We start from the raw sequence: 24,501 nt of genomic DNA, 5'->3' as shown, positions 1-24,501 counted from the left end.
CAGTGGGGAGGGGAGCCGAGGGGCGGGCGGGCCTCCCATCCTGCACTGAGAGGTGTGGTAAGGAAGCCGTAGCTCCTGCCCGCCAGTGCCTTCCTTGCGCTGTGCGCTGTGCTGTGTGTTCTGTGCCTTAGCAACCCAGTCCCCAAAACAAAAGCAACAGCAAGGTGGCTGCCTGCTCAGGCCTGAGGCCAGGTAGAGACACCCAGGGCTGGGGTAGGGAGGGGACTGGCGGGGAGGGGATCGGGAAGAAGGCGGGGAGGCATTCCTGTGCTAGGCCCCAGGACAATTAAACAGTCCAGACCAGTCAGTGGGTGAGACCAATTTCCTGGTTTGTTTATTTGAGGCTGATTGTTCCCCCTGCTCCTGCTGAGCAGCAGGGCACTGTGCTGCCCGGCTCCCCTCCTCGCGCCTCCTCCCCGCCCCCCCGCCCCCCTGCACACTTCTCCAGGGCCCAGGACACTGGATGCAGTTATCCTGACCTTTTCTTCATTGTCTTCTTCTTTTTTTTTTTCCCTGCAGGCATTTGGCTTTATGTCTCGAGTGGCCCTGCAGGCGGAGAAGATGAACCATCACCCCGAATGGTTCAACGTGTACAACAAGGTCTGCTCGTGTTCAATGTGTGCAACAAGATAACCCAGTCCGAAGCTGAGATCACGGTTCACAGCCAGCCCAGGGCAGGAAAGTCCGTGAGACTCTGATCTCCAATGAACCACCAGAAAACCAGACATGGCACTGTGGCTCAAGTGGTAGAGCGCTCGCCTTGAGCTGAAGAGCTGAGGGACAGCGCCCAGGCCAAGAGTTCAAGCCCTATGACTGACCCCCCCCACCCCCCCCCCCAAAAAAAAGATAACCAAGTTCTCTTGTGTTCAGTGTGTATAACAAGGTAACCCAGTCCACTCACATCAGACTCATTCATTATGGACTTTTAAGAAACTGTCTTGTTTTTATGCCTTATCATTATGAAGCTAAATGCCATTATGCTAAGAAAGTATTCTCTTACTGGGTTCTCAGTAAACCCACTGTGTGTTATGACAAATGAATAACAAATTATAGGAACGGTCATAAGCATGGTGAATGCGCTCATGCTCGCCTCCTAGAATGAATATGACGAAGTTGGGCCAGGTTAGGTTTCTAAATTATACTTGGACACCAGCCATTGGGGAAATGTTCAAATTGAGAGTGATTTCTTGAAGGAAATGGTAGCAGGTAGGACACTCTAGCCTCACTAAGCTCATTGTACTTTACATAATGCTTGTTCAACTCCGCAGACACAGGACAGACTACGAAGTTTTAGGGCAGAGTAAGAAGAAGCTTCTCTCCCGAAGATGTCCTTGTCTGTGGTCACTTGTTTGGAATGTCTGTCATCTGGATTCTTTGAGGAGTTATATTCTCTTTTTATGTACACTTTGGAAAAAGAAAACTTTACCATGTTTGTAATTTTTTTTCTTTTGGCCAATCCTGGGATTGAACTCAGGGTCTGTGCACTGTTCCTAGGCTCATTTTTGTTCAAGGCTAACACTCTACCACTTGAGCCACAGCACCACTTTCAGCGTTTTTCCGTGATTAATTGGAGATAAGAGTCATGGGCTTGCCTACCCGGGCTTCAACTGTGATCCTCAGAGCTCAGCCTCCTGAATAGCTAAGATTAAAGGCTGCCAGCACCTGGCTCATGTTTGTAATTTAAAAAATTAATAAAGTATCCTAATATAAGGATGAATCTTTCTTTCCTAATTGGCTTCTCTTGGCCCCTAATTTTTTATTTTTTATTTTTTGGTTAAGAAGCAATGTTCTAGGCTGGGAAGGTGGCTCAGTGGTAGGTGCTTGCCTTGCATGCATGAGGCCCTGGGTTTGATTCCTCAGCGCCGCATAAGCAGAAAAGGCCAGAAGTGGCGCTGTGGCTCAAGTGGTTGAGCACTAGCCTTAAGCTGAAGAGCTGAGGGACAGCGCCCAGGCCCAGAGTTCAAGCCCAACAACCGACCAAAAAAAAAAAAAAAAAAAAAAGCAATGTTCTATATGAAAAGCCCCCTCCTCCCCTTTTACAACTAATTGATACTAATAAAATATAACAAGAATCTTCCCCTTCCCTTTTTTGGAAATGTGCTTTCCTAACATGATTGCTAAGATGTTACATTTGGACACTTGGTTTTTCTCAGTGGCCTTAAAATAGTCAGTATAATTTGACTATTGAGTTCAAATGGAACTTGATGGCTCCCCCCCAAACCCCCCACCCCACAAGAAGCAAGGCTTTGAGACCCTGGCGGCCGAGTTCTCATATCCTTTTTATCCTGGGTGGCTGCTGGCCCCCTGCGTTCACTGGGTTTATTCGTGACGCAGTGTTTTCCAAATCGTTTAATCCCACCAGTCTCAAATGTGATCGCTGAATAATAGATTGACTTCTGAGCCACCCAAGGAGAATTCCAGGGCCCTGAAATCCACTTGTCCTTCTCTTAGGTCCAGATAACTCTCACCTCCCATGACTGCGGCGGGCTGACCAGGAGAGATGTGAAGCTGGCGCAGTTTATTGAGAAAGTCGCCGCTGCGGTGTGACTGCCCCCTCGTGCGTGGATCCGTGCTGAGCACAGGCGAGAGGCTGTGACGGGCACCGCACACCAACAGACGGCGTTGTAAACCCACTGGCAGTTTTATGTTTTGTATAATCAGTTCTTAAATACAAAATGATCGAAACCTGAGCCTGAGGCATTTTTTCCTTGTATCTATTCACATACATACGATAAACCAACCCAGGTAATTATTAAGTTATAGAAGTCGTGTTTTTAATGACCAAAAATTGGGATAGGAGAATGTTCACACACTTTATAATCCAGAAATTCAAAATCATGATTTTTATAGATGTGTTAGAGAATAGGTATACGTTAGAAAAAGAATCATAATGGAGTTATATAGTAATTCTTTTTTAAAAAATTCATTTATTTTTTATTGTGAAAATACTGTATAGAGGGGTTACAATTACCTGGGCAAGATAATGAGTACATTTCTTATCAAGCATTGTAGCCTCCTCCTTTGTTTCCCCTTCCCATCCCTTCCCAGCCGCCCCCCTTCCCCCCACTCCCTACCCAATCCTCCCCCCCCCACCAAAGTTGTAAAGTTCTTTTTTGACATGACAACTTGTTATATAATAATTCTTAGGAAGCTAAAGTTGCTTTGGCTCTTAGCTGCTGTTGTAACTTATGTACTTAATTACAATACAGAAGTCACAAATATTGAGAAAACTGTCTTGGTTTGGATGTGTGTGTGTGTGTGTGTCTGTGTGTGTGTGTGTGTGTGTGTATACATACACATGTGTGTGCCAGTACTGCAGTTTAAACTTGGGACCTGGGTGCTATCCCTTAGCTTTTGCTGCTCAAGGCCGACTATCACTTGAGCCACACCTCCAAAGTCCTGCTTTTTGCTGGTTAATTGGAGGTAAGTGTCACAGACTTTCTGGCCTGGCTTGCAACTGTAATCCCAGATCTCAGTCTCCTGAGTAGCTTGGATTATAGGCATGAGCCACTGGTGCCAGGCTTTTGGTTGTATTTTGTTGTTGTTGTTGAAGGAGAAGACAGCTTGCAGGAAGATACGCTGGCACAAACACCCGCCGTCACTGTTGAACTCACAGAGCTAGGGAGGAGCTGAGGATGCTTTTCATCATTTACAGGTTGTGACCCCTGAACCGTGAGTTCACAGCTTCAAGGTTTAATGAGGATCATTTTTGTAAGACATCCAACTTCAGAGGCCAGAGAATGATTCTGTTAGAAGCAGCAACCTGGCCCTCCCCGGCCACCCCATGCCCCAGGTGGGAACCAAACTTGGCATCTGACGGCAAATTCCAGATAGCATGGCATGACCCTCTGCCCTTCAGTAAGCATCCCAGGGAAGCCGTGGTTATCATACATGCCACAATGCCACCATCTCAAATGCTGAACGTAGAGCAAGCCTATTCTCCCTTCTGGGTTGGTTTGTTCCTCTATGGTGTCCCTTAACTCCTTGTACTGGATCATGAATGCCATCCCTTTGACCATAATCCTCAGGGACTGTGTTTGTTAACTGTGGGAACATGGAGGACGGGAAGAATCGTGGGGAGGGCTGGATGTGGCTCTTCTAGGAACATGGTTACCAATTAGCATCCATGTGAGGGTTTGACCCAAGTCTATGTGAAAGGTGTTGTATCTGCTGGAACTCATAAACTTTATACTAGGGAGAGGCAAAGAGCCTCCATCAGGTGGGGAAGTCAGGCAGACTGAATCTCCAGACTTGCTTCAAGTAACTGACTTTGCATCTTGAAAGAGACGTTGTCAAAGATGGAGGTCCCCGGGCGCTAGCCTGTTCCTGCCCCTTGTGTGATGATGGTGGTTTCTCTGATGTGGGAAGCTTTTGTTTTTCCTCCTCCTTCCTTCTGAACGATCATTAGAGAGGAATTAAACAGACATGACCTATGACCCCCTCAGATGACCTCCACAGATGATAAGCCAGGGCCAGCACATTTTTTTTCACAGTGTCTTTTTCTCAAGCGAAATTAATAATGGAAGTTCTGGAAATGGTAGTTAGCTTTCTGACTTGTTAGGGTTTAGGAACCCTGGATCAATAAGAATAAGTGTGTGTGTGGGGGGGGTTCTTGATGATTTGGACGGAGGCGGAAAGTGGTGGGTGGTTGAGGCGTCTGAGCACTAGCCTGACTTCCATCGGTGTGTGGAGCTACAGTATGAGGTTGGAATGGTCTGCAGGCTTTCTAATCCCGGCCAGAACTACACTGTTGAACTTTGAGTTCTGTGAGATGCCCCTGCAACATCGAGACCCATGACAGTGTTCAGCTGTAATGTGTGGCTTGGTGTCTCAACCAGCTCCTTGGTCAGAAGAGGATTCCCCAATCTGCCATGCCTGCTGACTGCTGTGGCTGGGATTACAGGCGTGCACCACATGCCCAGCTGTGTCCTACTAGAGAAATGCCCTCCAGGCCGTGGGCCCGTGTGGGTGGCTGCTGCTGGAGCACATGTGGTCTTTGGGCTTCTCATTTTTAGGATGCCCTGTGCTCACCTAGCCAGGTGAAGAGATGGATGATTTGACTGGATCCTGGATACGCTCCTGACCTCTGATTTCCTGTTCCTTGCTTCTGCCCAGTCCGTATTCTTGCTGTACAGAGGCAACTACCATCAGTGAGAAGAAGGATCCGAGGACAGGCCTGCAGACCAGTGGCCTGTGGAATGCCCAGGCAGTGACCTCATAAAGCAGAGATTCCCTTGGTGGACCCCTCTCTGCTGCCCCCTGGAGTCCAGACGGGAGGGATCCCTGAGCGGAGATTTTTTTTTTTCAGTCACATGATCCAAAGTGAGGAATCAAGCTTGAAAATTTGAACAATGACCCAGCATGTGGACAAGGAATCTAAGAAAAAAGCTTCTGGTTCATTGTTACATATCGCATCTGAGGCTGTCCATTCAAGAATCAAGAATCTGAAGTAAATCACTCCCTCTGTTGCTAAGAATTGTGCTGAGGAGCCGGGCACCTGTGGTCACTCCTGTCACGCTAGACTTTCCTGCCTGGGCGGGCTTTGAACCTTGATCCTCAGATCTCAGCCTCCTGGGTAGCTAGGATGACAAGTGTTAGCCACTGGTGCCTGGCCTAGTGGTTTTTCTTAGATATTTTTTTTGTTTGTCCCGGGGCTTGAACTCAGGGCCTGGGTGCTGTCCTTTAGCCTTTCCACTCAAGACTTTCACTTAAGCCACACCTCCACTTCTTGCTATTAGTTTTTCCTTATAGACTGAGAATATTTAATAGTGTTTACATTGTGTCCTTGTATTACCTGACAATAGTCATCACTAAACAAAAATTGGTTGACTACACGGACTCCTGGCCGCTCATATCTGTAATCAGAGCTTCTCAGGAGACTGAGAGCTGAGGATCACAGTTTGAAGCCAGCCCAGACAGGAAAGTCCATGAGGCTCTTATCTCCAATTAGCCACCAAAAAGCCAGAAGCAGGGCTATGGGTTCAAGTGGTAGAGCATTACCCTTGAGCGAAAGAGCTCAGGGGCAGTGCTCAGGCCCTGAGTTTAAGTTTCAGTACTGGAACACACACAAAAGTTGACCCAGTGAATAAAGACAGAGGAGGGAATGTTGCTCAGTGGTAGAGTGCTTGCCTCCCATGCATGAGGCCCTGGGTTCCATTCCTCAGTACCACATAAATAGAAAGAGCTAGAAGTGGTACTGTGGCTCAAGTGGTAGAGCACTAGCTTTGAGCTGAATAGCTGAGGGACAGCGCCCAGGCCCAGAGTTCAAGCCCCATGACCATATAAATAAATAAAAGACAGAGGATTCTTTGGCATAAGAAGGAGGGAGGAAGCTGGGAGCTGGTGGTTCACACCTGTCATCCTAGCTACTCAGGACACTGAGATCTGAGGATCAAGGTTGAAAGCCAGCCCGGGCAAGGAAGTCCATGAGACTTTTTTTTTTTTTTTTTGGTCAGTCGTGGGGCTTGAACTCTGGTCCTGGGCACTATCCCTCAGCTCTTCAGCTCAAGGCGAGCACTCTATCACTTGAGCCACAGCACCACTTCCTGTTTTCTGTTGGTGCATTGGAGATAAGAGTCTTATAGACTTTCCTGCCCAGGCTGGTTTTGAACCGTGATCCTCAGGATCTCAGCCTCTTGGGTAGCTAGGATGACAGGCGTGAGCCACAGGTGCCGGGCTCCATGAGACTCATCTCCAGTAAACCACCAGAAAACCTTAAATGGTGCTTTGGCTCAAATGCTAGAGTGTTCTCCTTGACTTGAAAAAAAACGAGGGAGGAGGAGTTGCACGTGCATGTGTTTATATTCCCTTGTCCCTCATCCCTTCGTTGGGTGTATTGTGGGAATGTAGTTCTCCTATGGTAACCAAACCTTCCCATCTCCTTCTCCCAGGAGGCGAGACCATCAGTGCCAGGCGTTCATGAGGAAGGTCATAGAGAGCGGCATCTTCAGGACACTTATCATCACCACCATCTCTCTCAATGCCTTTTTCATGGTCTTGTGGACCAGTTATGACATCCGATACCGCTTGTTCAGGGTATTTGAGGTAAGTGGGAAGAGCAGGCCTGTTTTATTTCTGCAAATGTTGTAAGGTTTTGAAGGCATTTTGGGGGGGCCATTTTCCCATAGAGAAAAGAATCCTAAGGATTTTTTTTTGTCGGTCGTGGGGCCTGCACTCTGGGCCTGGGCGCTGTCCCTCAGCTCTTCAGCTCAAGGCTAGCACTCTACCACTTGAGCCACAGCACCACGTCTAGCTTTTTCTGCTTATGTGGTGCTGAGGAATTGTACCAGGGCCTCATGCATGCAAGGCAAGCGCTCTACCACTGAGCCACCTTCCCAGCCCCCCAAGGACTTTTAAAATATATTTTGAGCTGGATGCCGGTGGCTCACACCTGTCATCCCAGCTACTCAGGAGGCTGAGATCTGAGGATCTCCATTCAAAGCCAGCCCGGGCAGGAAACTCCATGAGACTCCTATCTCCAATGAACCACCAGAAAACCGGAAGTGGCGCTGTGACTCAAGTGATAGAGCACCAGCCTTGAGAAAAAAAAAAAAAAAAGCTCAGGGACAGTGCCTAGGACCTGAGTTCAAGTCCTAGGACTGGTGTGCGCATGCACATGCACGAACGCACGTGCGCACGCACGCGCGCACACACAGACACAAACACACACACACACACACACACACGATGGAAGAAACTGTAATGTGGCTAGTAAGGAAAAGGCAGTTATCAGATTTTGCTATGGTAAAACTTTATGCCAAATGAAACAATGGAACCCTGGAGTGTTGACTGTAATCGCTCACATAAGAGGTAAAGGCAGGAGGTTTGTGAGTTCAAGCCCAGCCTAGGCTACCTACTTAAGACCTGCTTCAAAAATGTTTTCTTTTAAATAATAATGAAGCAACGTATTTAAGATACTTCAGCACAGAAAATGTAAAGCAAGAAAAGGAGAGCATCAAAAGAGACTGGCAGAACAGTGGAATCGAAACTGAAAATTTAGAAATAAGTTCAAATGTCGATGGTCAGTTGGGTTTTAGACAAGGCTGCCAAAGCCACTGGATGGAGGAAGAACCCAGCAAATTGTGTGAGAGTAATCCACAGGTACAAGAGTTGGGACCCCTCCCTCACACCATACATACAAATGAACCCCAAAGAAACCTAAACATGCTGGGCACCAGTGGCTCACACCTATAATCTTAGCTGCTCAGGAGGCTGATATCTGAGGATTGCAGCTCAAACCCAGCCTGGGCAGGAAAGTCCCTGAGACTCTTACCTCCAATGAACCACCAGAAAACCAAAAGTGGCGCTGTGGTTTAAGTGGTAGAGTGCTAGTCTTGAGCTGAAGAGCTCAGGGACAGCGCCCAGGCCCAGAGTTCAAGCCCCACAACCGACAAAAAAAAAAAAAAAAAGAAGAAAGGAAACATATAAGTATAAGAGGTAAAACTCTTAGAAGAAAACACAGACAGTAATTGTAATCACCCTGGATTGGGTAAAAGGTAGAGGGGAAAATGAACACCTAGGAAAGAAAATAGATAACTTAGGCTTATCAACATTAAAATAATTTGTTTCATCCAAGAACACTTATTATTGGGCATCAGTGGCTCATACCTGTAATTCTGACTATTCAGGAGACTGAGATCTGAGGACCCAGGTTCAAAGCTAGACCAGGCAGGAAAGCCCCAGAAACTCTTATCTCCAATTAAACACCAAAAAGCTGGAAGTGGAGGTGTAGCTCTAGTGATAAGAGCACTAACCTTGAGCAGGAAAGCTCAAGGAAAGTGCCCAAGCCTTGAGTTCAAGCCCCATTTCTACCAGTACTACCAACAATAAAACCTCACAACAAAACAATCTAGATTGAAAAGGAGTAAAGAACTTAAAAAGATAATTTCTCCAGAGACATTACAAATGGCCAATAAACCTATGAAACAATTATCAGCATCACCAGTCCTTCGGGAAATGCAAATTAAAAACACAATGACAAGGCCTTATAACTCTCTCTACTCAGGAGGCTTAGATCTGAGGATCACAGTTTAAAAAGCCAGCCCAGGCAGGAAAGTCTGTGAGACTCTACTCTCCAATAAACCAATGACAGAACCAGAAGTAGTGGTGTGGCCCTCAAATGGTAGGGCACCAGCCTTGTGTAGAAGCAGCTAAAGGATACCACCCAGGCCCTGAATTCAAGCCCCACTACTAGTACAACAAAAAAGACACAACAATGTACAATGTCTCACCCGATAGGATGACTGTTTGCTGTAGTTTTATAAACAAACGTTTGTGAAAATGGATGTATGTTGCTTGTAAGAACATCGAAAGGTCCAAACCGTGGACAGAAGGGGTTAAGCAGGTAAAAGATCTAGCCATCCTGCTTCTGTGTACATGGACAAAAGAACAGAAAGCAGGAATCCAACAGATGTTTGTGCCTCTGAGTACAGCAGCTTTATTTATATATAATAGGCAAAAAGTTAGAGCCACCCAGATACCCACAAACATGCATGGATACACGGAAGTGATACATGCAGAAGATGGACTGTTAACAAGGCTTTAAAAAGGAACGGAATTCGGATGAGCTACAATGTGGATGAGAACTTGACTTTAAGTGAAAGCCAGACACAAAAGGACAAATGCTGTATGGTTACACTTACCTGAAGCACCTCGAATGGGTAACTTCATAGCAGAATACTTTGCCAGAGACTTGAGGGGTTGAGTGGAAAGTCTCTGATTGGGATAAAGAAGGCCTGACACTGAATACACAATGCCACTTGATTGTACCGCTTCAAATATTTAAAAGGGTACATTTTATACTATGTGTCTTACCTATTCACTACAATAAAAAAAAAAAAAAGGAGCCTCGTACTGGTAGTTCATGCCTGTCATCCTAGCTACTTAGGAGGCTGAAATCTGAGGATCACAGTTCAAAGCAAGCCCTAGTAGTGAAGTCTGTGAGACTCTGATCTCCACGAAACTATCAAAAAAGGAAAAAGCCAGTAATAGAACTGTGGCTCAAGTGGAAAAGTGCTAGCCTGGAGCAAAAGAAGCTCAGGGACAGTGCCCAGGCCCCCCAAGTTCAAGTTCCAGGACTAGCACACACACACACAAAAGAATTGGTACCCCAAACTTTAAAGTGGAAGAATTATATAGTATGTGAATTATCTCAATTAAGTTAATAATTAACATCGTGAAACATGCCTAAAATCTCAGCTTTCAGGAGACTGAGATAGGAGGATCATAAATTGAGGGAAGTCTGAATTCCATAGTAAGAACTTATCACAAACAAAACAACAACAACAACAAAACCCAAACCAACTAACCAATCCAAAAAGAAAACCCAATAAGGGGATAAAACTCAATGGTAGAGCACTTGCCTAGCATAGATGTGAACATATACACATTCAATCTCCAGCACTGCCAGTATATATGTATATATAGAGAACATATATAAACACATATATTCAGTACATATACAGATATACTGAAATCTTGGGAAAGGAGCAACAAGAGCAACAGGATAAAGTAAAACCAAAACTAGTAGAATGAAGGAAATAGCAAAAGTAAAAACAGAAACAGTAAGAATAAAAACAGACTCAAGTCACTCAAAGTACCTCTGGGCACTGATGGCTCACACCTATAATCCTAGCTACTCAGGAGGCTGAGATCTGAGGATCACAGTTCAAAGCCAACCAGGGCAGAAAAGTTCCTGCGAGACTTATTTCCAACTAACCACCAGAAAACCAGAAGGGGCGCCATGGCTCCAAGAGGTAGTGTGTTAACCTTGAGTGGAAAAAGCTCAGGGACAGTACCTAGACCCTGAGTTCAAGCCCCATGATGGGGGTGACTGGGAGGGGGGGGCGGGGGGGGCAGGGGGAAGAAAGAGCAGGGGGCCGGGAAGAACCCAGAAAGTCAAAAGTTAGATCTAGATCTAGTTACAAAATAAGAAACTTTCTCCCTGAAACAATCAAAATAAGTAGAAGACCTGGATCACAGGAATTAAAAAAGGTAAGTACATAATATATATATATATATATATATATATATATTATACATGTATATAATTCTAATATAATATATACTAAAATTATATATATATATATATATATATATATATATATATATATATATATATATATATAACATAATACTTACAAATTTGAAAATCTAGCTGACACAATCTTACAGGGAAAAAAACCCCTCCAATAAACTTTATGCCATACGAACTACAAATCATTGCCTTAGCAGCTTAAGATTTCTAGCTTCCTCCCTGACCAAAAAAAAAAAAAAAGAAAGAAAGAAAGAAAGAAAGAAAGAGCCAGGTGCTGGTGGCTCACGCCTGTAATCCTAGCTACTCAGGAAGCTGAGATCTGAGGATCACAGTTCAAAGCCAGCCTGGGCAGGAAAGTCCGTGAGACTCTTATCTCCAATAAACCACCAGAAAACCTGAAGTGGTGCTGTGGCTCCAGTGGTAGAGCGCTTGTCTTGAGCTGAAGAGCTGAGGGACAGCACCCAGGCCCAGAGTTCAAGCCCCACAACCGACCAAAAAAAAAAAAAAATAACCAAAACCAAGAAACAGCTTCCATCTAGCCTGCAGTGGGTGGTTTTATGTGCGTGGAAGACACAGCGCTCTGCATACAAAACCTGTGCATTGGTGGAGTGCGTCAGCCCCCCTGTCCCACAGAGACAAGTCACACCGTGAAGCTAGCTTAGCCATCAGACCAAGAATAACCAATGGCATTCTGAGAAAGGAACATGACACACACCAGCATGCTCACGCACGCGCTGCGTGTGCAACTCCCAGTCTTCCTAACCTGCTCTTTTTCTTTTATTTTTTATTGTGAAAATACCATACAGAGAGGTTACAATTACATGGGCAAGGTAATGAGTACATTTCTTGTCAAGCATTGTTGCCGCCTCCTTTGTTTCCCCTTCCCATCCCTTCCCATACCCCCCAATCCCCATCACACACACCAAAGTTGTAAAGTTCGTTTTTCGACATAACGACTTGTACAACCTTTTCTTTTTCTTGGTTGGCCATGGGGTCTTGAACTCAGGGCCTGGACACTGTAAGTTTGTTTGTTTTGCTCGAGGCTAGCGTTCTACCACATTGAGCCACAGCACCACTTGTGTTTTTTAGGTGGTTCGTTGGAACCTCGATCCTCAGATCTCAGCTTCCTGACTAGCAAGGGTTGTAGGTGTGATTCACCTGCGCCCAGTGACTGACCACCTTTTTTGAAACCCCTTCCTTACTTTCCCTGGCTTATTCTCCTTCTTACCCAAATAGCATGCTTCTTGTGTGTTTTAGCATTTCTGGCTCTCCTCTAGGCTGTAGGTTTCCAGGGAAGTAGGAGTGGGGTGGGGGGCAGCGGGGAAGAGCACTTCTATGGCATCCATTAATTTCCCAGTTCCTAGAACTGCTTGCTTGGCACATGATTAGGCATTTGACATTTTTTTCTATCACGAATGATGAAAGGAATCGTGAGAAAATCCTGGATGGTGGTCAAGATGACAGGTCCATTTAAGCTTGGGTGTGATGGCACAGCTGTAGTACCAGCTGCTTCGGAAGTGGAGGTGTGAGGATCCACCTCAGAGGCTGGCTCCAGCAAAAGCTTGAGACCTGATGTAAAAGTAAAAGGACTATAGATTGGAGATACATTGTAGTAGCCAGGCGCTGGTGGCTCACGCCTCTCATCCCAGCTACTCAGGGGGCCGAGATCTCAGGATCGCGGTTCAAAGCCAGCTGGGCAGAAAGTCTGTGAGACTCCTATCCCCAATAAACTGCTAGAAAACCGGAAGTGGCGCTGTGGCTCAAGTGGTAGAGTGCTCGCCTTGAGCTGAAGAGCTCAGGGACAGCACCCAGGCCCAGAGTTCAAGCCCCAGGACCGACAAGAAAAGAAAAGAAAAGAAAAGATGCATTATAGTTATAAACAGAATTATTCAATGGTAACCCCTCTGTACAACTACTTAAAAATAATGAAAATTGTGACTAAAAATACATATGGATGAAAGCATGGCTCAGGTGGTAGACCATGAGGTACTGAGTTCAATACAAGAAAGAAAGGGAGGGAGCGAGGGAGGGAACGAAAGAGGTGGGGGGGGGGAAGAAAAAGATATCAAGTCTATTTATTTGTTTCTTTTTTTTTTCCTGGTCCTAGGGCTTGAACTCAGGGCTTGGGTGCTGTCCCTGAGCCTCTTTGTGCTCAAGGCTAGCACTTTACCACTTGAGCCACAGCACCACTTCTAATTTTTTTGGTGGTTAATTAGAGCTACAAGTCTCACTGACTCTCTTCCATGGGCTAGCTTTGAGCCACAGTCCCCAGATCTCAGCCTCCTGAATAGCTAGTATTACAGGCATGAGCTACCAGTGTCTGGCTTGAATTTCCTTTTATTTATTTGTTTTTGACTATGCTTAGTCAAAACTGCATATAATAAGTCCAAAATATAAGGTGAACTTACTGTATATTCATGCTGAGAACACTTGAAACCTTCTTTGGGGATCTTTATGTCAGGTGGCTTGACATGTTGAGCATTGACTAGGGTCTGTTCTACCAATCCATCCACCCATCCCTCCACCCACCCACCCACCCACCCACCCACCCACCCACCCATCCATCCATCCATCCATCCATCCACCCATCCATTTATCCATTCATCCATTCATCCATCCATCCACCCACCCATCCATCCACCCACCCATTCATCCACCCACCCACCCACCCATCCATCCATCCATCCATCCACCCATCCATTTATCCATTCATCCATTCATCCATCCATCCACCCACCCATCCACCCACCCACCCACCCATCCATCCACCCATCCATCCACTCCCACTCATCCATCCATCCACCCACCCACCCATCCATCCATCCACCCATCCCTCCACTCATCCATCCATCCATCCACCCATCCATCCATCCATGCATCCATCCATCTACTCATCCATCCATCCACCCATCCATCCACCCATCTATCCACTCATCCATCCATCTATCTACCCCATCCATCCATTCATCCACCCATCCATCCACTCATCCATCCATCCACCCACCCATTCATCCATCCACCCACCTTTTCCATCTCCCTATCCATCAATCCACCCATCCATACATCCATTCATTCATCCATACACCTACCCATCCATACATCTACCCTTTCCACCCACCTATCTATCCATCCACCCATCATCCATCTACCCCATCTGTCCACCTATCTATCCACTCACCCATCCATCCATCCATCCATCCACCCACCTACCCATCTACCCACCCATCCACTCATCTACCCATCCATCCACTTATTTATCCATTCAAAGTACCTGGGGTCCAGCCTAGCTCCAGGCTCAATGCCAGGAAAGGTACAGAAGGGGAGGAGAGTGAGACCCACTGAGAGGCCCTGGTGGGCACGGAGAGGGCCAGGATGTAGGGCTCTATGTTTGGTTTGATGTCTCCAACCCTGCCTTTCCTGCAGATCTCAGAAATCATCTTTGTGTCCATCTGCACCTCGGAGTTCTGCCTGAAAGTCTATGTGGACCCCCTGGACTACTGGAAGGACGGTTACAACCTGCTGGATGTAGTCATCATCATCATCATCTTTATCCCCTACCTGCTCCGCAAGATCAAGGGCAAACACTACCGCTACCTCAACGTGGCGGACGGCATCCAGTCCCTGCGCATTCTCAAGCTCATCCCCTATAGCCGAGGCATCAGGGTGAGTGTTCAGGGCCTGAGGGCGGAGAAGGGGCCCACCAGCCTGGGAGGAAGTTACCAGCCCACGGCTGGCTTCGTCTTCCGCTGTGTGGCAGGTTGAGCCAGTATCATCTCAATTAATCTGAAAACAGTGTTAAGATAGGTGTTGGTAGCTCCACTTTACAGATGAATACCTTGAGGCCCAAGACCATTGGGCAGTTAAATAGGGTCAGCTGACAGTTGAAAAGGTTTGAAAGGTATGTCTGACTACAGAGGTCATGTGATTTCCCCCCCCCCTTCCTGTGCTGAGGAGAGGCTGGCTCCCTCTTCCTTTCTCTTCTTCCTCCTCCCCCTCCTCTTTCTCTTCCTCCTCCTCCTCCTCCTCTTCCTCCTCTTCTTCCTCCTCCTCCTCCTCCTCCTCCTCTTCCTCTTCTTCCTCCTCCTCCTCCTCCTCCTCTTCCTCCTCCTCCTCCTCCTCTCCTCTTCCTCCACCTGCTCCTCTTCCTCCTCCTCCTTACTCCTCTTCTTCCTCCTCCTCCTCCTCCTCCTCCTCCTCCTCCTCCTCCTCCTGCTCCTCCTCCTCCTCCTTCTCTTCCTCCTCCCCCTCCTTCTCCTCCTCCTTTTTCTTCTTTCCTAGCTTCCATATGTTCTGCTTTTTTTTGGTCTGTTGTGGGGCTTGAACTCTGGGCCTGGGCGCTGTCCCTCAGCTCTTCAGCTCAAGGCTAGTGCTCTACCGCTTGAGCCACAGCGCCACTTCTGGCTTTTTCTGCTTATGTGGTGCTGAGGAATCAAACCCAGGGCCTCACGCATGCGAGGCAAGCACTCTACCACTGAGCCACTTTCCCAGCCCCCATGTTCTGCTTTTATATCATTATTCATTTTATTTCTTTAAGTAGTTGTACAGAGGGTTTTAATATGTCAAGTTTAAGAGTACAAAGCAGGCTGGGAAGGTGGCTCAGTGGTAGAGTGCTTGCCTAGCATGCATGAAGCCCTGGGTTTGATTCCTCAGCACCACGTGAACAGAAAGTACTGGAAATGGTGCTGTGACAGAGTTGTTGCCTTGAGCAAAAGAAGCTCAGGGACAGTGCCCAGGCCGTGAGTTCAAGCCCCAGGACTGGGGGAAAAAAATGAGTACAAAGCATCTTTATCAATATTTCCCCTTCTTCTATCATTCTCTCCCAAACCCACTGGACCACAGTGACTGACTTTCTGATAGTACAGATGACTTGTCTTACAGGCCTAGGCCTCTTCAGGCCTCAGTAACTTGGATCATATAGCTTGCTTCCTCCACTGGATAAAAGTGGGTGTTTTTGTTGGTCTTGCGGCCTCAAGTCAGGGCCTGGGTGCTGTCCCTGAGCAATTTTGGCTGAAAGCTAACGCTCTACCACTTTCAGCCACAGCATCACTTCCATTTTTCTGGTGGTTCATTGGAGATAAGTCTCACAGATGTTCCTGCTCCGGTCTGGCTTTGAACCCTGATCCTCAAATCTCAGCTTCCTAAGTAGCTAGGATGACAGGTCTGAGCCACCAGCGTCTGACTTGGCTAAAATTTGGTTGCTTCTCCCATTCCCTCTCTTCCCCTCTATTTCTTTTTCAATTCCCATTTATCTCCAGTTCTTGGGGGGCAGTGTCATCTTTTCTGTATTAAAAAAAAACGCAAATAAAAGCACGTTGAACATCAAGTAGAAATCTGAATGTAGATAGGACGAGGCAAAGGGCCAAAGGAAAAAGACAATAGTGAAATGAAGAGACGCTACATCTCCCTCTCCCCCCCAAAAAACAAAGATGGCAGGGGTGATTTGCCTCTTCTCTGAGGTGACCCAGGCAAGTGTTTCTGAATTGGGGGTAGCCTCTTAACTCCACTCCGCCAAATTCCCCTGAAGTGCTGAGATTAGGGGGTGACTAACCTTTCCTTGCCCCAGAAGCTTCCAGAACAAATCTTACCCTCTGCCAGGTCCAACTCTGTGGGGGAGCAGCCGTGGAGGAAGGGGCGGGGCCTGTGTGTTCATGCAGTCACTCTTTCCTTGCTCGCCTCTGTGTGTGTGTGTGTGTGTGTGTGTGTCTGTGTCTGTGTGTGTGTCTGTGTCTGTGTCCAGTCTTGCCTCTCCTTCCTTCTTCCTGGCCCATTTCTGGGCTGTTTCTTCCTTCTGTTGGCAGGAAGTGGCCTGCACAAGGTGGCTGGCCATTTGCTTGTCACTAGGTCCAGGGTTCATCTTCCCCTGCTCCCTTCGTCCCTGCTTCCTGTGTCTCCCACCTGACCTCCCCCCGGTGTTGTTTTTCTTGGCCTGGCCCTTGGCGCTGTCTTCTCCGGACTGCAGCCTGCCTTCTCTCCCATCCCCTCTGCGTATTATCTCGGGACCATCTTTTCTGCTGCCTAGGACTCTTTGTACCCCTCTCTCCCACACATGTGCCCCAGCCCTGCCCGCACATCCCTGCACCTGGGATTTCCTCCTCTTCCGATGCAGGGTGTCCCAACCTTACAGGACTTGCCCAACTCCTCTCAAATCCTGCTGCGTGGCCTCTGAAGTAATCATTGACCCCTCTGTATCTTTTCTTTTGGTTGTGAGGCTTGAACTCTGGGCCTGGGTCCAGTCCCTCAGCTCTTCAGCTCCAGGCCAGCACTCTACCACTTGAGCCACAGGGCCACTTCCAGTTTTCTGGTAGTTTATTGGAGATCAGAGTCTCACAGACTTTCCTGCCCAGGCTGGCTTTGAACTGCGATCCTCAGATCTCAGCCTCCTGAGTAGCGAGGATGACAGGCGTGAGCCACTGGCACCCAGCCCTCTGTATCTTTTCATCTCTGCTACTTGCAACCTTTGTTGTGCTCCTGTGATGGCCTCCCTCCATGGCTGGGGGTTGGAGACTTCTCAGGGTAAATCAAGTCACTATCCCCTTTTCTCCACACCCTCTCCCCTTGTTGTTGGGGGGGCGGTTAGAGGTAGATGACCCTGTATCCTCTCCTTGAAGGAAAGGTGATGAATGCCTGACGTGCTGGATATCAAAGCTGGTGTCTAGTAGGAGCAGAAGTAAGGAAGGTGGACAGAAAACCAAACTGGAGCCAGGCACTGGTGGTCACGCCTGTCATCCTACTTACGAGGTCTGAGGATCACAGTTAGAAGCCTGCCTGGGCAGGAATGTCTGTGAGACCATTATCTCCGATGAACCACCACAAAGCTGGAAGTGGAGCTCAAAGTGGTAGAGCGCTTGCCTTGAGTGAAAAAGCTAAGGAGTAGCACCTAGGCCCTGAGTTCAAGCCCTAGGAGGAGTGCGTACGAGCACACACACGCCCAGCGTGCGCACACAATTAGATAGACAGATAGGTAGATAGATACATATTTACATAGATAGATACATAGATAGATACATACTTACATAGATAGATAGATAGATAGATAGACACATAGATACATAGATAGATACATACTTACATAGATAGATACATACTTACATAGATAGATACATAGATAGACGGACAGACAGATAGCCCTTCATGCACTCAATTGATAGATTGTATTTGCTCTCTACAAGACTCTAGGGTTTGGAGGCTCCATACACTGTTTCCCGGGTCTCCGCCAGCCCTATAGGGGGTGGTGAGACAATTGCCCCATTTCATAGCGGGGAAGGCTGAGGTCACAAGCCGAGGACCGGCCAGTGAAGGCCAGGCCCAGAAAGAGCGGGAAACCTATTCCTTGGAGCCCTCTCCATGGCCAATGCAGGGCGCTTCCCAGATCACTGGGCCTGGGGCCGAGCATTGGAGCCTGCTGGATCCTGGGATGACCACAGGGGCATCTGTGGTATGGACGGGAGGCCACCCCAGGCAGCTGAGGGCAGATGCAGGACAGATGCGGCCCCCAGGACATACAAGTTCTGATCCACTTCATTCATTCATTCATTCATCCTGCCAGCACTCACTGGAGATCTCCCCTGCCACCAGGTGCCCGGCAGAAGGGACCCCAGGCCTCTGAGCTGGCCCAGCCGAGCCACGCGTGCCTGATGACCGTATTCCCTTCCACGCAGACTCTCATCACAGCCGTGGGACAGACGGTCTACACCGTGGCCTCCGTGCTCACGCTGCTCTTCATCCTCATGTACATCTTCTCCATCCTGGGCTTCTGCCTGTTCGGAGTCTCGGACAAGGGCGATCTGGATAACTGGGGCAATCTGGCCGTGGCTTTCTTCACCCTCTTCAGCTTGGCCACGGTACTGTTGAAGAGCAGGGCGGTGGGCAGGGCCCTGGAGCAGGGAGACCATGCAGATCTGCAGGCCTGCAGGGCGGGAATTGGGAGAGGGGTCCTTCCCCCTGGTCCAGGCATTCCATTGATTCTGGGGTCACTGAGGACTGGTACCCAGGGATCCCGCAGGCCAGTTGGTGAGGAGAGAGCTAGCGCTGTCTCGAATCCTGGGACTTCTTTAAGTCATTTCCACGTGGCACCGGGTCCTAAGTCTTCTCACACGATGCTTCCTTTGGATGAAGTTATAAATGAGACTCGTAGCACAAAGCCTTTTTGGAAATGGACTGGCACAAAGCCACCCGGGAGAAGCGTGCAGAGCCAAGTCCTGAAGTCTAGGCTCAGTGGGAGTCCTAAAGAATGGAGTGTTGTTCTTGTTGTTTCTTTTCTTTTTTTTTTCCTGGTGGTTCTGGGGCTTGAACTCAGGTCCCAGGCACTATCCTTGAGCCTCTTTGTGCTCAAGGCTAGTACTCTGCTGTTTGAGCCACAACTCCACGTCTGGCTTTTTTTGAGTAGTTTATTGATGATAAGTCTCATAAATGTTCCTGGCTGGGCTGGCTTTGAACCACGATCCTCAGCTCTCAGCCTCCTGAGTAGCTAGGATGACAGGCATGAGCCACAGATCCTCCTCCTCCTCCTCCTCCTCCTCCTCCTCCTCCTCCTCCTCCTCCTCCTCCTCCTCCTCCTCCTCCTCCTCCTCCTCCTCCTCCTCCTCCTCCTCCTCCTCCTCCTCCTCCTTCTCCTCCTCCTCCTCCATCTACTACGCAAACTCGGTCTCTTATGCTTTCGCACATTGGCTGATGTCCTACCGCCTGAGCCACGCCTCCAACTCCATTCGTAGTTTTGTTTTGCTAATTTCTTTTCAAAGGTGGGCTGGTGAGAGATAATGTCTTTGGGGAGAAAATGGGAGATTTGCAAGACTAGAGCCTGAGGGGGTTGGGGACGGCTCTGGACGCTGGGCCGGGAGGGGTTGAGCAGGTCTAGAAGCAGTGGCAGCTCCTTGTAGCCCCAGCCGCACCCCCTACTAGCAGGGGTGAGACCCAGGCGCTACTGTACTGGGCCTTGGCACTCAACATGACCCTCTCTGCCTGAGCAGGTGGACGGATGGACAAACCTGCAGGAAGAGTTGGACAACCGGAACTTCCTGGTGAGCCGCATCTTCACCATCACCTTCATCCTTCTGGCCTCCTTCATCTTCCTCAACATGTTTGTGGGGGTGATGATCATGCATACCGAGGTGAGGCTGTGTTCCCGGGGAGGGATGTGGGGGGGAGGGGTCAGGCCAGGGGGGAGGCCAAGTCTCCGGATGGGATGTGGACGTAGACAAAAATGGGTCCCTCAATGGATGCTGGGGACTCACGCCTGTCATCCCAGCTACTCAGGAGGCTGAGATCTGAGGATCACAGTTCAAGGCCAGCCCGGGTAGGAAAGTCTTTATCTCCAGTGAACCACCAGAAAACCAGAAGTGGCTCTGTGGCTCAAAGCATAGAGTGCCAACCTTGAGTGATAAAGCTAAGGGAGAGTTCAAGGCCCTGAGTTCAAGTCCTATTACACACACACACACACAGATCACTAGATGGGTCCTTACGGCCCCTTTCTCCAAACCTCTGCCTTTGCTCGAAGCAGAGTTAAGCTGGGGAAGCCAACGCAGCCATTGCTGGCAGCTTGAGTTGGGAGCTGTGGACAGATTTTCCTGCTAGGCTAGGCAGGGAGAGAGAGACCAGGAGAGGGGACAGTGGGCAGGGGAAGCTGCCTCTCACCGCCAGCCTCTGGCTCTCTAGGACTCCATCAAGAAGTTTAAGCGCGAGCTCATGATCGAGCGGCACGCAACCATGATGGAGGAGAAGCAGGTGATTCTGCGGCGGCAGCAGGAGAGGGTCAGTAGGCTGGTTCAGACGCAGGTGAGTCACCCACGGGCAGGGGGTACACGCGGCGGTGGCGGCTGAGGGAATGGCCGGGGAGGGCAGGCAGAAGACAGGGGCTTCAGATCCGGGTCACTCTCAGTGCAGCAGGTGTCTTCCCTTTGTATTTTCCACACCAAGCTTTGCTTTCTGTAGTCTTGAGTATCTTCAAGCTAAAATTGGAGTGTTAAATGTGGTCATTATTCTGCCCACTCCTTTGTGCGCAGAATTCTACTGAGATGCTCTTTTTTGTGGGGGGAGAAGAGGGGAGCAGTCCTGGGGCTTAAACTCAGGTTCTGGGTGTTGTCCCTGAGCTTTTGTGCTCAAGGCTAGTGCTTTACCACGTGAGCCACAGCTCCACTTCTGGCTTTTTGGTGGTTAATTGCAAGTGTCTTAGGGACTTTCTGGTCCAGGCTCGAACTGTGATCCTCAGAGCTCAGCCTCATGACCGGCTACAGGGTCTTTAGGGCCCTGGGCTGGGGCTGCTCAGGGCTCACGTGGTTCCAGAGGCTCTGGCGGGTAGCATTCATTCTGAGCTTCTCAGCTGTGGAAAACCAGAGCAGGAGTGGCCACATCTGTGCCGCCTGAGTGTGGCTTCCCTTTCCTGCCTGAGTGTGCTCGGTCCAGCTGTGGCCGCCCTGCCGAGTCCCCTCAACACCAGAACAGCCCTCCTGTGTCTCTCCAGGGTGGAGACGTCTGTCTAGGCCATACCCAAGGGGCTGTACGGGGCCCTCACAGGTGCCTCAGTTTACCCCTGGCCTCCTGTACTTAGGGCTGGTGGCTCACGATGCTATGTCATCCATGAGAGGCTCAGAAGGGTCAGGATAAACTTCTGGGGGTGTATTGTAGAGGATTCCCCAGATCTCTGGGTATCTTAGCCGTGTGTGTGTGTGTGTGTGTGTGTGTGTGTGTGTGTGTGTGTGTGTGTGTGTGTGTGTGTGTGTGTGTGTGTGTGTGTGTGTGTGTGTTGGTCCTGAGTCTTTTTTCTTTTTGTTGGTCATGGGGCCTGAACTCCTGGCCTGGGCGCTGTCCCTCAGCTCTTCAGCTCAAGGCAATTGCTCTACTACTTGAGCCACAGCACCACTTCCAGCTTTCTGGTGGTTCATTGGAGATAAAAGTCATGAATGTTCCTGCCGGGGCTGGCTTTGAACCGTGATCCTCAGATCTCAGTCCCCTGAATAGCTAGGATTGCAGGCGTGAGCCACCGGTGCCCGGCTTGTCCCTGAACTTTGTCACCTCCAAGTTGTTTTGTTTGTTTGTTTGTTTTTTACTTAGAGATGACTATGTCCTGGACTTCCCTGTCCGCGGCTGGCTTTGAACCTCGATTCTCAGACCTCAGCCTCCTAGGGAGCTAGGGTAACAGTTGTCACTGAGATTTATCATCCCTTGTCCCCATTCTCATGTCTCTCTTCCTTCTCCAGAAAAGCTCCAACAAGAGTTTTGGCGAGTTGGTAGAGAACTTCAAGAAGATGCTACGGCACACGGACCCCATGGTGCTGGATGACTTTGGCACTAGTCTGCCCTTCATTGACATCTACCTGTCCACCCTGGACAATCAGGATATCACCATCAACAAGTCAGTCCTGAGGGGCTGGGGGTGTGGCTCAAGCAGTACAGCACCTGGCTAGCAAGCTTGAGGCCCTGGGTTCAGACCCTGGTCCTGGGAAACAAACACAAGAGTCAGCCCCAGCCTTTTCACGTCCCCCGGACTTTGAGGTTGGGGAGGTGTCTAGGGCTAAACCCTTCCCGGAGAACAAGGGGTTTGATGACAGAGGTTTAGGGGAGCTGTGTGCTGAACAGGCAGGCCTGCGGCTGGGGCGCCCTGTATCTCCCTACTCCTCCCCTTCTCAGGGGACAGAAAGAGGGGTGCTGGGTAGCTAGTGGGGAGCCCTAGCCTGGTTCTGCCACTATCTCCAGTGTGACCTTGGACTGGTCAGAGCCCCTTTCCCAACCTGTCCCACCACAGCCACTGTGTTGATGACACGATGGTAAAGTATGTGAGCCTCTGGGCCTGGGCGCTGTCCTGCACTCTTCAGCTCCAGGCCAGCGCTCTACCACTTGAGCCACAGCGCCACTTCCGGTTTTCTGGTGGTTCATGGGAGATCAGAGTCTCACGAACTTTCCTGCCTGGGCTGGCTTTGAACTGTGATCCTCAGATCTCAGCCTCCTGAGTAGCTAGGATGACAGGCGTGAGCCACTGGCCCCCGGCTCTCAGTGGACTTTCTTAATGTGAGAGGCCCTTGGAGAGTTTTGGGGACTGGAGATAAAGGAAGAAGGAAGCAGGGAAGGCCCGCTTTTGTCTTCCATGTGGAGCAGGCTGTATCTGTCACACCACACAGTTCCTAACGCAGCCCAGGGACCTGTCTCCTACCTGATACACGGGGGAACTTAATGCATGCCCAGCCCCTGCCTCCTGCCCAGTGCCAGCCCACCGCCTCTGACTCTCAAGACCTCACTCCAAGCCAGGTGCCGGTGGCTCCCGCCTGTCATCCTAGCTCCTCAGGAGGCTGAGATCTGAGGATCTCGGTTCCAAGCCAGCCTGGACAGGAAAGTCCGTGAGACTTTGATCTCCATTGAACCACCAGAAAACGGGAAGTGGAACTGTGGCCCCAGTGGTAGAGCGCTCGCCTTGAGCTGAAGAGATGAGGGACAGCGCCCAGGCCCAGAGTTCAAGCCCCATGACAAAAACAAAAACACCTCACTCCAGTCTGACCCCACACCTGCCAGGTGTATGCTGTGGTGGGGCTGGCCTGCAACCCGCTCCCCAGCCTTAGATGCCCCCTCTCGCTTCACCTTCCAGGCTTCAAGAGCTCTACTATGAGATCGTGAACGTGCTGGCCCTGATGCTCGAGGACCTGCCCGAGGATACCTCTGACACGTTAGACACATTTGATTAGAAGTCCCTCCAAAGCCACGACAACCCCATTAAAACACAGCTTTTCAGAGCTGGCCTCTGCGGGCTTGCTATGATGTCAGGGGGCGGGGGGCTTCCCCGCCTGTGGGAACTGGGGGTGCCTATGAAATCTGACTCCCTGGGACCCCACCCATGATGTAGCCCACAAAGGCTCAGACTCCACATGACCAGGGGTTAGGATGGTACCAAGGCTCCCCAGATCTGCCCATGAGGACCCAGCAGGCTCCTGAGGAAGCTGCTGGAGGGCTTCAAGCTGAGAATGGTTCCCAGCACCCATTGCAAGCTGGGGACTCAGGCCTGTCATCCTCGCTACTCAGGAGGCTGAGATCTGAGGATCGTGGTTCAAAGCCAGCCTGGGCAGAAAAGTCCGGGAGACTCTGATCGCCACTGAACCACCAGAAAACCAGAAGTGGAGCTGAGGGTGCTAGCCTTGAGCAAAAAAATAAAACAAATGCAGAGACAGCACCCAGCCCTGAAACTCAAGCCCCAGGCCCACGGAGATGGGCGGGGGGTGGGGGAAACTCTGGGATGTGATCCGTGTGAGCACCCCACACATGGCAGAGTCTCAGCTCTCCGCCCACCCACTCCCTTTGCAAGTCTGGTCTGATTTCCCATAGGCCCTGTATTGAAGTCTGGAGCTGCTCCCGCAGCCCCTGCTTCACACCCTCTACTTCCTGGGCTTAAAACCCTTCACTTCAACAGTAGCATTACCTGCATCCTTCCTGGACAAATGTCTCCCAGAAGTACCAAGGTCCTGGCACCCCTCTGACCCAGCCAAATA

At 49.4% G+C, this 24,501-nt stretch overlaps 2 protein-coding genes across 8 annotated transcripts in view; both read left to right on the top strand.

The window, feature by feature from the left end:
- The window catches only part of Pcbd2 (pterin-4 alpha-carbinolamine dehydratase 2), a 47,844-nt gene extending 45,154 nt beyond the window's left edge, over nucleotides 1-2,690 (top strand). For all 6 annotated transcript variants that reach the window (XM_070036440.1, XM_070036441.1, XM_070036442.1 and 3 more), the window contains 2 exons: nucleotides 520-600; nucleotides 2,452-2,690. In XM_070036440.1, coding sequence (XP_069892541.1) covers nucleotides 520-600; nucleotides 2,452-2,547 — 177 coding nt within the window. In that variant the 3' untranslated portion in view covers nucleotides 2,548-2,690. The remainder of the gene's footprint in view (nucleotides 1-519; nucleotides 601-2,451) is intronic.
- Nucleotides 2,691-5,248: 2,558 nt separating this feature from the next.
- On the top strand, nucleotides 5,249-23,736 carry Catsper3 (cation channel sperm associated 3). Of its 2 annotated transcripts, XM_070036431.1 has the most exons (8): nucleotides 5,249-5,449; nucleotides 6,891-7,044; nucleotides 14,459-14,698; nucleotides 18,694-18,876; nucleotides 20,002-20,142; nucleotides 20,687-20,806; nucleotides 22,228-22,382; nucleotides 23,607-23,736. In XM_070036431.1, the coding sequence occupies exons 1-8, from the start codon at nucleotides 5,352-5,354 to the stop codon at nucleotides 23,701-23,703; spliced, it is 1,188 nt and encodes a 395-aa protein (XP_069892532.1). In that variant the 5' UTR covers nucleotides 5,249-5,351; the 3' UTR covers nucleotides 23,704-23,736. The 2 variants fall into 2 exon arrangements, with proteins under 2 accessions (XP_069892532.1, XP_069892533.1); XM_070036432.1 differs by lacking the exon at nucleotides 18,694-18,876.
- The last annotated feature ends 765 nt before the right edge of the window (nucleotides 23,737-24,501 follow it).

This window comes from Dipodomys merriami, unplaced genomic scaffold (genome assembly GCF_024711535.1).
Source record: "Dipodomys merriami isolate MVZ:Mamm:240054 unplaced genomic scaffold, mDipMer1.0.p SCAF_271, whole genome shotgun sequence".
NCBI lineage: Eukaryota > Metazoa > Chordata > Mammalia > Rodentia > Heteromyidae > Dipodomys > Dipodomys merriami.
The sequence above is the reverse complement of the archived record's forward strand: the minus strand, read 5'-3'. Positions and strand labels throughout refer to the sequence as shown.

Excerpts from the sequence above, each read along its gene's own strand:
- Catsper3 (XM_070036431.1), top strand. The coding sequence starts at position 5,352 with ATGACCCAGCATGTGGACAAGGAATCTAAGAAAAAAGCTTCTGGTTCA. Across the intron at positions 5,450-6,890 it reads TCAAGAATCAAGAATCTGAA|GAGGCGAGACCATCAGTGCC; the intron begins GTAAATCACTCC and ends TCCTTCTCCCAG. Across the intron at positions 22,383-23,606 it reads CAGGATATCACCATCAACAA|GCTTCAAGAGCTCTACTATG; the intron begins GTCAGTCCTGAG and ends TTCACCTTCCAG.